This window comes from Sinohyriopsis cumingii, chromosome 6, assembly GCF_028554795.1.
Source record: "Sinohyriopsis cumingii isolate HCF-2022 chromosome 6, ASM2855479v2, whole genome shotgun sequence".
NCBI lineage: Eukaryota > Metazoa > Mollusca > Bivalvia > Unionida > Unionidae > Sinohyriopsis > Sinohyriopsis cumingii.
Genome location: NC_142966.1, coordinates 90,758,672 through 90,770,902, shown reverse-complemented (window position 1 = coordinate 90,770,902; position 12,231 = coordinate 90,758,672). Strand labels below are relative to the sequence as shown.

General features: G+C 36.7%; 1 protein-coding gene across 2 annotated transcripts; it reads left to right on the top strand.

Moving 5' to 3' along the window:
* Nucleotides 1–3,112: 3,112 nt before the first annotated feature.
* Nucleotides 3,113–11,711, top strand: LOC149797428 (ganglioside GM2 activator-like). 2 transcript variants are annotated; one of them, XM_089960412.1, is made up of 4 exons: nt 3,113–3,244; nt 3,855–4,022; nt 5,003–5,173; nt 11,411–11,711. In XM_089960412.1, the coding sequence occupies exons 1-4, from the start codon at nt 3,128–3,130 to the stop codon at nt 11,549–11,551; spliced, it is 597 nt and encodes a 198-aa protein (XP_089816538.1). In that variant the 5' UTR covers nt 3,113–3,127; the 3' UTR covers nt 11,552–11,711. The 2 variants fall into 2 exon arrangements, with proteins under 2 accessions (XP_089816538.1, XP_089816540.1); XM_089960414.1 differs by lacking the exon at nt 3,113–3,244 and adding an exon at nt 3,377–3,641 and having other exon boundaries at nt 11,411–11,710.
* The last annotated feature ends 520 nt before the right edge of the window (nt 11,712–12,231 follow it).

The following is a 12,231-nucleotide window of genomic DNA, read 5'->3' as shown; positions in this document are numbered from 1 at the left end:
TGGAGGAGCTTAACTACACCTTTCTCATTAATCTGGATGGGTGGGGCAGTCGGAGTGTTGCTAGTACCGAAATCAGGCATGTGCATTGTGTCTTCAACAGTAAAGACGGACGAGAACTGGGCGTTCAGGATTTCTGACTTGTCAGATGTACTGCAATGGATTTTACCATTCTTGATCAGATGGGAAACTCCGGAACCATCACATTTCGTACTTTTCACGAAAGAACATAATTTCTTGCTGGTGCTTGTGTTGCTGATCATATCGCTGACGTACTCATTATAAGCATTCCGGCAGTCTGTTTGAGTAATTTTTTGTATATGCCGATATTTATTCCAGCCTTTTGTATGGTTTGTCTGTTTTGCTCTCTTATATGCCTCTCTCTCTTTCTCCCGGAGAGTCTACGTACCTGACGGTTACACCATGGTTGGCTGAATCTATAAGATGTCATGCTCGAGGGTAGTAGGTCTCGCCCCCATATTTCAAAAACATTCAGATTAGGAAAATGTGAAATGTGGCGATTTACATTTTGTCAAAAGTATGCATTTTTCTGCCAAAATGTGAACTGCATACCGATCCCTTTTCATGACTGTATCTACAAAAGTGTCAGTGATCACTATGACCTACTTTTGCTTTAGTAATACTCACCGAGGACAACGTACCATTTCACAATTAGTCAGTGCACATTTGACATTAAGCCTGAACTGAGAAGGGTGGTTTGTTTGATTGGTTGGCTTAAGAGATCAATTATTTGAAGTAAATTATTGTATTTTCTCTGTATATCATGCATGTTGCTTTAAAACCGTCGTTTTAACCCAATCCAACCTAACCCCCTCCTTTATCTTGGCATCCTGGCAAAGTGGAAAAGTGATATGATATCATCAATAAAGCATATTCTGGTCGCTTACACTGCTCAATAATAATAATAATAATGATAATAATGAGACTTTGTATAGTGCCTAATCTTTAGAAGCTCTAAGCACTTTACAACATTGGACAACACCTATAAAATAAAAAAAAAAAACATATATAATGATATGATTACAAACACAAACACCATGAAATTAGAAAACATAGAAGAAAAAAACATGCTGAGAATATTTAAGGTAGGAAACATTATTAGGTCTTTAGGTTTGTTCTTGCAGTCAAAATAAGTGTGTTTTGAGAGCACTCTTGAATGTGATAACTGTGTCTTTGTGTGTATGTTCAGTGGGCAATTCATTCCACGTTGCTGGGCCCTGGTATGCAAAAGAACGCTGTCCATATCGTTGTACACAAAAAACAAAACAAAAACGAAACCCGAGGACGTGTATTTAATAAATAAAAGGATTTATACAATTCCGTGACAGCTTCTCATACTTTTCAATGACATCACTGGCTGACATTTTATTTGGTTGTTTTTTATTGTTAAATTTGCGCGTGAGACACGTCCTTGGTAGACGTTTGCGTCCAAACTCGCACAATATTGATCCCTGAAAGTTCTGGTCAGATCAATAGCGAGACAATTATACAGGTCAGAGTTTATCTCCGTAAACATTTCACGAAATTCATCCCACGTGTGCTCGGTTGCACCCAGTCCAATGAATATTTCCAAGCCCATGTTTATTAATATCACGAAATATTTACATGTTACAATTGTCACGGATCACTTTTGGCACATGTGCGTATCGTTGAGGCAAATAAATCATGTCAGTTTGTTTATGATTTTCAAGCATCACATAGTCGTTCACGACGAGATTGTTTTCGTTTGCATCCAAAATTGTCAATGGTAGGTGGTTCGTCAAGGGATGAAAATAAATCTTTGGTGTTGTTCTTACCGATTCACCATGATCTTTTGTCACTAAACGTTTTTTGAACATCTTTTAAAACGTCATAACACGGTTGATCATGAGCCGATGGCGCAATCATGTACAACCGATCCGTCATTAGCCAACGTAAAACCATATTTAACAACAGTTGTATTTTTTCCTGATCCAGCAGAGCCAATGTATAGTGCCTTCCAGCTGAGTTTGGAAACACGGTTCCATCACCATGCCTGGATGGTTTATGCGTTGCTTGTGCAGAAAAAATAATGACTGAAAATTCGTTTATTTTTCTCAAATCATTGTTTGCATCAAAAGTATATGCAAATTTCCTTTTCCGTGATGCCATTGAATAATACGGTATTATTAAAACGATCATGTCTTCATATTGGGGGCGATTTGTTATGTGAAAACACGTACCACAAATCCAACTCGAGTTCAGACACGTAATGGACGAACAGTTATAACGGGAACTTGTGCTCGATGTTGAGCCAAGAAATTCATGTTCACCAGGAAAGCCGCAAACGCAAGGTTTAAAAACAATGAAACGGACAGACTAAGTGTTCTCAAATCATAAGGAAGAGTCGGTATTTCAAATGTTTTGATGCAGTTCGCTGATTTGATGGTGATCGTGTGATAAGTGCATAAATGATAAAATAAGTGTTCCAAAATCGTTGAGTTGTGAGTGCAAATAAATCATTACAAACAGTCTTTTCTTCTCTCTCTCTCTCTCTCTCTCTCTCTCTCTCTCTCTTAAAAGTCTATTTCTAAAATCTTGTATACCTGTCCTTTCTCTGTCTATATACATGTACATGTCTGCATTGAACTCTTTCGAATCTGCATATCTATAGGCATCTGGTTGTAGGGTGCCAACAGAGATACAAAGGAAACAAACGTTTCGATAATTATAATGCAATTACCTTAAAATACACCGTAATTTGTCATGCTGATTTACTCTTGTCGGGATATTATGTTTGGGGCAACCTCACATTTTCCAAGAGCAAGTCAGCTTGCGTGCATGTATTGAGACAACCATGTATCTTTAATAATTCGGATCAATATGAGATTTTCTTATTTTGTTCTTATCATATTTTGCAACAAATAATTTTTGCACTTTCGATTATGCAAAGGTCCACTGTCCACAACTTATGCTATATTGAAAAAAAAAATCGGTATATTCTAATCATGATCATTACAGTTTGTTTCCTTCATATTTCACAGAATAAGTTTAAAAAATATCGTCGCTTACAACTATTCGCATACACATACACTTACACACATGTAAACAGGACCAGCCCTAGGATGTGCGGGGCCCAAGTCAGCAAGCGATGAGTGCGGGCCACCAAGCGAAACAAAAACTGCAGTGCGGAGTAGCGCGGGGATCAAGGCGGTTGCCTCGTTCACCTCGCCCTAGGTCTGGGCCTGTATGCAAACCTTGGATAATGGTATTAATATTATTGTATCTCACCATAGTACTCTTATACGTGGAAATAAGGTCACAATTTTGAGTAAACACCATCATGGCAGATTAAATGAAACCAGATTATGTAGTAAGAACGTACGTATTTGTGGCCATCATTTGTGACAGTCATACGGTGTCTTAATCGATAAAACTACGCACATGATAAACGATATCTCGTATGTCAGGAAGAAGTCATTGAATTGACACGGTCATCGGGTGTTTGTATTCCTAAAACCATTTCACTCATTTCCAGTTCTGCACATGCAAGCACAATCATGAAGTTTTCTCTTGTATTTTTGGAATATATGTTGCTAGCTCTAGGAGTCACGGCGGAAAATGTTTTCAATTTTGAGGTCAGAATGGAGAGCAGCATAACACAGGTATGACCAGAATCTGTGTGTTTGTGTATGATTTTGTTTGTCATTAATATTCGTCTACAAACTGGGACAAAGAGTGTCCCTCAAATGTAAGGAAACGGTTTACAAGTGAAATGTCCTATTTTAGAAACTGTGCATTTGACCATATTAAACATTGTTTGACGGGGTTTGGCTTTTTCCTCTTCTTTTTTTAATATCTTTTCTTCCTCATTACAGAGGAAACCTAAACTGACGACGTTTTCATGGAAGGATTGCAGCAATCCATCGTCAGCCGTAATGGTCGTCAAAAGCTTGGACGTGAACCCTGACCCCATCGTGACCCCTGGGGCACTCTTCGTGGCAATAGAGCTAATGGTGAAGGGAGACGTTTCTGCGCCAATCGAGGTTTTTATAATCCTGTTGGTTTTTTACTCCAGTGAATTGTTAATTTTCAGTCGTACAATTAGATATTAAGAGCAATAAAATACCACATTTTGGTATGGGAGACTTTGTGGCGCTATGGTTAGCGTGCTGGACTATTGACTGAAAGGGTGTGTGTTCAAATCCTACCATGCGCAAAGAACTTTAATTACATCGGTGTTAAATATCCTGCTTGTGTTGATGTCCCGTAGAAAGACGTGCAATGTGTGTATTTACAGTATTCATTCATTACTTAAGACGCACACTGTGTGTATTTAGAGTTTAGATTCAGTACTAAGACGCACACTGTGTATTTAGAGTTTGATTCAGTACTAAGACGCACACTGTGTGTATTTATAGTTTAGATTCAGTACTAAGACGCACAATGTGTGTATTTAGAGTTTAGAGGTTTTATTTCCTACGTAAGACGCGCACTGTGTGTATTTACAGTTCAGAGTATTCGTTCACTACTTAAGACGCGCACTGTGTGTATTTAGAGTTTGGAGTATTCGTTCACTACTTAAGACGCGCACTGTGTGTATTTAGAGTTTAGAGTATTCGTTCACTACTTAAGACGCGCACTGTGTGTATTTAGAATTTAGAGGATTCGTTCACTACTTAAGACGCGCACTGTGTGTATTTAGAATTTAGAGGATTCGTTCACTACTTTAGACGCACATTTTGCATATTTAAAGCTTAATGTGTGTATCGTGTTTGAGATATAGGTATAAAGTACCGGGCAATTGACCCGGCCTGATATGGGGAGGGATTAGTACCCACACTCTTCTCTTAACGAGTTTTCTTGATGAATGCGCATCTGATAACAAATGATTTATATTTTCGGATTATTGTTTCCTCTAATGTAAAGTTATTTCATAGTAAATCGTAACATGCAGTTCAATGTGATATACATTGTCATAAAATATTGTTTTCATGTTGTTATATCATGTATATATTTATGTTAGGCAGACTTACTCCTATACAAGAAGGTAGAAGACGTGTGGGTGAAATTTCCGTGCTTGGGAATACTGGGTTCGTGCCACTACGACGACTTGTGTCAGGTGCTGGACCTCATTAGCTCGTGCCCTGACCCCATTGTCGAATCGGGCATTGGCTGTCAGTGTCCCTTTAAAGCGGTAGGTATTGGTAATGTTTAAACCAAAGGACTCCTATAAATAAAGGTCATCGGTAAAACGAATTGGTCTAACGGATGGGTGGGTGTGGTATAATCAAATATCTCGTACAGTACGTAATGAATTTAAAGTTCTATATTATGTTTGTAAAACTCATCCACATGTTCAGGAGCAAACTGTTTTACGGAAAATATATTTATACAAGCTAAATTCGGCATATTAATAGTGCACGAGGACTAATCAAGATGTGACGAGTGTTACATTTTTAATATACACTTGCGTACAGTGCGCGTAGCAAACTACACGATGCCAGGTAATGGGGACTGTCATATTGGTCGTTTTTCAGTCAACCGGGTCTCGTGACTGACAGTCATATTACACGCATACCTGTAACCGGCAACCTGTAAGGGGGCAGTTAAATGGGGCTGGTGTTCCTACATAAATGAAATATACCAGACTAGCATTATGTCATTATTATTTCGCTTATCCCGGTAAAATGGTAAGAGGGCTGCTCAAACAAACAAACAAAAACTGCATAGCGTGCAGTACGTATTGTGAAGGAAAAAAAAATCCACCAATTCTATCTCGGAATTATCAAATGCTAGCCTTTAAAGAGAAAATTCAAACAAAGAACACGCACGCGCGCAATGGAAAAATAGCATTTACCACTGGATGTACATACAAAGTCTCCCAATCATTTCGTATATAATGAGAATTGCCATATACGGTGTTGATTACCACATACGAAAACTTGGGCGATATGCTACAAGAAGTTATATTACTCTTTTTATTGGTTCTAAGGGACCAATCAATGAATTTTCCAGGGAAGACTGCGGATTTTCTTTGAAAGAAAGACGTGTTATTATTTTTACTGAAGATATTTGTGTTTCAAATAAAATGATAGATAAAAAGATTTATGCAAATCAAAGCAATATTATTGTTTTCAAGCTTTGAGGGCGGGCGTGGACAGGAATTTTTTTTATAAATCCCATACTCCCCCACTCCTCCCCCCCCCCCAAACAAACACACACAATCCTATCTGCCACAACCGAAAATTAATAGTCGGTCCCTTAACGTTTGTAGATAGATCTCGAGTTGGCAGGTCTATACACAGACGTCATCCTAATCGAACTTGATAAACTGAACTGATGACTGGCAGATAAAGGTCGCAAGACTCTTGTACAATTTCACCTGACTGTACACGCACATTTGTTGCGTTCATGTACAATATTATCAACACTAATACAATAGGGTCTACGTATCAGTTATTAACTCTTGGTTGTCGCACCCATTATTTACGGCATACACAATTAAGCACTAATACACGACGATAGACTGGAGTATGATTAATAGTAGCATCATTAGCATTAACAAGAATATAAGTATCAACAGTAACAGAAAAGAGATCATTTATTTCGGTTCTGAACTCGATGTGGCTGATACATTGCTTTAATTTATTTCAAATTTGCTTTTATCTGGCACCTGAAGCTTATTTTGTCACAAAAGTATCTAATATTAGGGCCACAAGGCTCTGGTGTTTAGTCAGCAAAATACACGCGCAAGCATTCAACGTGTGTGTGATTTGGATTTTTAACGTAGCTTTAACAATTTTTCAGTCATATCGCTACGATGTCTGCAGTGTGGCGGTATATAGTTATGTCTAGTACTGAGGCATCATGCCTCAGACATGTGGCATCATGTCCCACCCAGTCACATTATCCTGACACCAGGACGACATGTCCTAACACTAACCACTTAATTTTGAGCGCCAAGCGAGGCAGATGCTAGTGTTATCTTTTACAAACAAGTCGTTGGTATGACTCGGACGGGGTTCGAACCTTCAACCTCCCGCATCCACTTTGGCTAATGGAGCAGTCCATTAAATATATATAGTAATCAATGCAAGGATCAAATCTAGTGTCCAATATAACGAAGAAGCAAGAAATGAAAGCAGCAAATTTAAAGCAATGATACGACTTAGTTCGGGTCCATTTTCACCCTCTTAAAAGCTGAAAAATTATCAGCACTGACGAGTATGGAGACAATCACCAAAACACAGATCTTTGCGATCTTTGCGATATCATCGTGCACATAAAACGATCAGAATTACCCCCGACCTTACTCCTATTTGACAACCTGCGTACGATGTGTGTTGTACATCAAATGCACAAATAGCGTTACGAAAAATATGATGACGACGATACAAAATGATAAAATAAGATTACCAAATATGTAAATGTTCATAAAATATCGGGATTATTCGCACTTCAATTTAGAATAACTGCTGCTGATTCTTTTGCATCTTCTGTTTGAATTGTCTAGACAATCTTCAGCTTCTAGTGTACTTGATGTATTTATGTCAGGATTGTAAAATATGTAAATTATTATTATAATCAGCTGTAATAATGCTCATAAATTTTTAGACATCTCTCGATATTTTATATGAACATTTATATCTTTCATTTTTAATTGCTTAATCTCTATTTTATTTTCATTCACTATTTTTGTACATGCGATGTGCAGGTCAACAATGGTCAACTGTAGATTTTCAAAATGGGAGTCCCACAAGAGGAAATTAAAATCGTTTGTTTGTGTGAACGTTGACTTAGCCGAAATGTCGATTAATTACTCTCTAGTAATATCTCATCAGTGCTGTTAATATTTTGGGTTTTAGGTGCAAAAATGGATCCGCAATACAGCGTGATATGATTGCTTTTATTCGTAGCTTTCTTTCCATGTCTCTATTTATTCTATAGCATACTCGTCTTTACGCGAACGTTGTTTATTTTAGGTTTCTAATATTTGCAAGTGTTTTCAGTGACTAAACATCAAAGTACTATTATTAGGGCCCACTTCTATATGAAGATTTTATACTTTTCAAATTCAAAGGAAACAACCTATCCAAGAAACCTTAGTTGGGAAACAGGTAATCCATTTTATTTCTAGACATTTCAAATATTCTGTAAGATTAATTTATAATACGATTTCACGAAGAAACGAAATAATCTTTTGACCTTGACACAAATCATTGGTTTATTAATGGGTATCCAGGGGGTGTATTTTTTCCTTTACGGTGTCGAGTGAGTAACGCCTGCAATCGCCATTCCTTTCGACTCAGTTCTGCCAAAATGTGTTCTATTGGAAATGCGTGTGCCGTTTTTTGTCTTTTTCCCTGTATAATCATTGATAATTTAAAATAATCTTGCCCGATTGTTAAGACTACAAAAAACCATGACGCAGGGACAGAGAGACAGCAGGGTGGAGGTCCTGATATTTACATTAGGGAAGATGTAAATGCAGAAAGGCGACCTGACTTGGAGTCACATGAAATTGAGATTATTTGGGTGGAAATTCCTCAAAATAATGCAAAATCATTCCTATCTGGTTTCATTTATACGCCACCTTCCTCCAAAGCAATCTGGAATGACAACCTTTTGAAACCAATGGAACATGTTCTTGCACAGGAGAAAGAAACATATACTCGCCAATGTAAATGAGGACCTTCTCAATACTCAAATAAGGAACAACTGGATGAAATTTATTGAATCATTAGGTCTAGTCCAGTTGGTTAATGAGCCCACATGGCTAAAAGGAATATCATGCACTCTTATTGATCACATTTATACCAACCTACCAGACAATGTGGCTTGTGTTCAGGGCCGGCGCTACCATTTAGGCAAACTAGGCAGCCGCCTAGGGCTCTGATTTCAGGGGGCGCATTTTTTTAAAAAATGTATTGTTTATAAATTTTGAAATTTATATTTTCCGGGGGGGGGGGGGCGCTAGAATCTAACCTTGCCTAGGGCGCCAGATAGTCTGACCGGGTCTGGCGCCGGCCCTGCTTGTGTTAATGTACCGAATGTTGGTCTTTGTGACCACTATCCTACTTTTATGATGAACTGTATACCAAGAAAGAGAAATAGGAAAAATACACACAAAACTATCACTTACAGATCGTTCAAAGATTTTAATGAAGAACAATTTCTCGATGACCAATATAACGTTCCATGGAAAATAATCCAACCTTTGGACGACATAGATGAAGCGCTGAGGGTGTGGACTGACTTATTCATGGATGTAGTCTCTAAACCTGCACAACTGAAAGTACATCGAGTAAAGCATGAAATCCAACCTAATTGGCTTAGGACTGAAATGCTAAATGCTATGAAAACACAAGACCAATTCAAGGCCATGGAAAACCATGCACAATATAAAGTATGGAGAAATAAAAAGACAACTATAATTAAAATAGTTATTTATAAAAATTATTATCAATCAGTGGTTGAAGACAAAAAGAGTAACACTAACTCCATTTGGAAAGTCTTCAATGAACTCATCGGGGGAACGCACAAAGATCAGACAAATAAAATTCACTCACTTCTAGTAAATGACACCATAGTCACTGATGACGCTGACATTGCAAATGTTTTCAATGATTTTTTTTCACCAACATTACCACAAAGTTTTAAAAAATCATTGATAGAAAACAACATAAATGAACTGAAAAAGTTCCGCAGTAGCAAAATCTCTAAGGAAGTATGTTTCTATATCCCACCTGTATCAAAAAACTTTGTTAAAAAATGTCTCAGTGATCTTGATACCAAGAAAGATACAGGACTTGATCAGATTGGTCCCCGACTCATGCAAACTTCTGCCTCAACTATTTCAGATAGCATAACATTCATAATCAATTTAAGTATTGCAACCTCATCTATACACAAAACATGGTAAATTGCAAAAGTAATGCCTATTCACAAATCTGGTTCTAAGGATGATACTGTTAACTACCGACCAACTTCATTATTAACAAACTTGTTAAAATTGATTGAAAAACATGTCCATGACTCGTTTATATCATATTTAACCAAACACGTGCTGTTACACCATAATCAATCAGGCTTTAGACAGAAACATTCATGTGAGACTGCCTTGATCTCTCTAACTGAAAATGGCTTCAAGCACTTAATGAAGGTAGAATGTGTGTGTGATTAGGATTTTTAACGAAGCTTTAACAATTTTTCCGTCATATCGCTACGATGTCTGCAATGTGGCAGTTTATAGTGATGTGTAGCACTGGGCATCATGCCGCAGACATGTGGCATCATGTCCCACCCAGTCACATTATCCTGACACCAGGCCGACCATTCCTAACACTAACCTCTTAATGCTGAGCGCCTAGCGAGGCAGCTGTTAATAAAAAAGTCTTTGAGGGTCAACTTTGCAGAACCTTCGAGATGTATTTACGTCTAAAAAGCACGTAGTCCTAGTATGACCGTAACAAAAACCAATCATTTTATTCTAAGAATAAGAAGAAAAAATTGTATATTTGTCTCAGTGATTTCTGAATTAAGGTCGGGAACTAGATCAGCATAAGATACAAAGTTCAGTGTTTACTATAACTCTGAGGTCAAACTAATTTCTGGAAAATATCAAATTTCTAGTAAACAAAATTACATTATTTTGACATAAAATGAAATTAAAAATAAATATTTTTAAAACTTACAGACAATTAAATTAAATCAAATGTAAATTAAATGAAATATACATAACAATATTACCTATTAAAGACCGAATCTGGTTGAGAAAAGCCAGATTAATGTACAGGATATTCAATGCTAAAGTTCCTGAATATTTACAATCACTATTCCAGTATAGGCTACCTGGTAATACTTCCCACATGCGATCCATGTCTACCAAACAGTATAAAATTTCCAAACTAAATAAGAAATTATTCAAAAAAGTTTCCAATGCTCCTTCTTCCAAACCCAATATATATAGTGGCTTAAGAGATGCAGTTAAAATAAATAAGTTTTCCTTTGTTTGAGGACCTTAAGTGTGTAACCCTCTTTAAATAAAGTCATTATTATTATTATTATTATTATTATTAATTGATGTCATGGACATTTTTTAAAATTCTAATAAAAGAAGAAACCTCAGTATAGGTGTAGGGACTTTCTTGAATTTCTAATTAAAAAAGAGACCATGCGATTGAAATAATAAAAAACTTTTTGGAATTCTAGTTCAAGAAGAGACCACACTACAGGTGTGGGGACTTTTTGAAGTTCTAATAAAAGACCTGACTCAAAATACCAAAAGCGTTTTCGTTCCAAATTTAAGGTAATTACTGATCTTCAGTTCATAAAAACATTGAGGCTTCTCTTGACCCTTTTCTACATAGCTTAATGAAGCTAATTCTGGTAATCTCGGTAATAACACACCCTCCATACCTTTATGTTTCAGGGAACGTACACCATGCCAAAGTCTGAGTTCGACATTGACGCCGCAGCGGTGGCTGCAGGGGATTACCACGCCGTCGGAAACGCCACCCTAATGGGGAAACCAGCGTTCTGCCTGGACCTCTACCTAAGCTTCTCTGAGTGATAATGTCCGTTCGTGTGCCTTTCATTGTGTAGCAAGAAGAGACTTACACAGGAATGGCAGATATTCGTTCTCTCGAATTACTTTTAGAACTACCTTTGAGAAATGGATAAGAAATGTGTTTCGACTTACCTGTGTGATCTATATATATATATATATATATATATATATATATATATATATATATATATATATATATATATATATATATCTATCGCACCTATTAGTTTACTATATGATTTCTTAATTAAATATAAATAAACTTAATATATGTGGAAAGTGGAAATATATTGTTAGTTATGCAAGCAAATAGTCTAGCAATTAGTAATGCTTTCTTTTGAAACAGAGAATAGATGTTACATCGTAAAATAAATTATCACCTCCAGAAAAAGAAGTAATACATAAACACATTTTGTATTTCAAGACATAAAATATGAATAAACTTACCTACCCAAGATCATACTGCTTGTCTCTCTTTCTGCCTCTGTCTCTCTTGCTCATATATATATATATATATATATATATATATATATATATATATATATATATATATAGTATGTACGCTGTATCAATGATATACCACGAGAAGTATAAATTTTCATTAAAAGGAAACTAGGCTTGCCCGAGCATTGGATCCAGCAAGGGATCACGTGTGTCAGCGATTGATGAAGATAAATGGAATA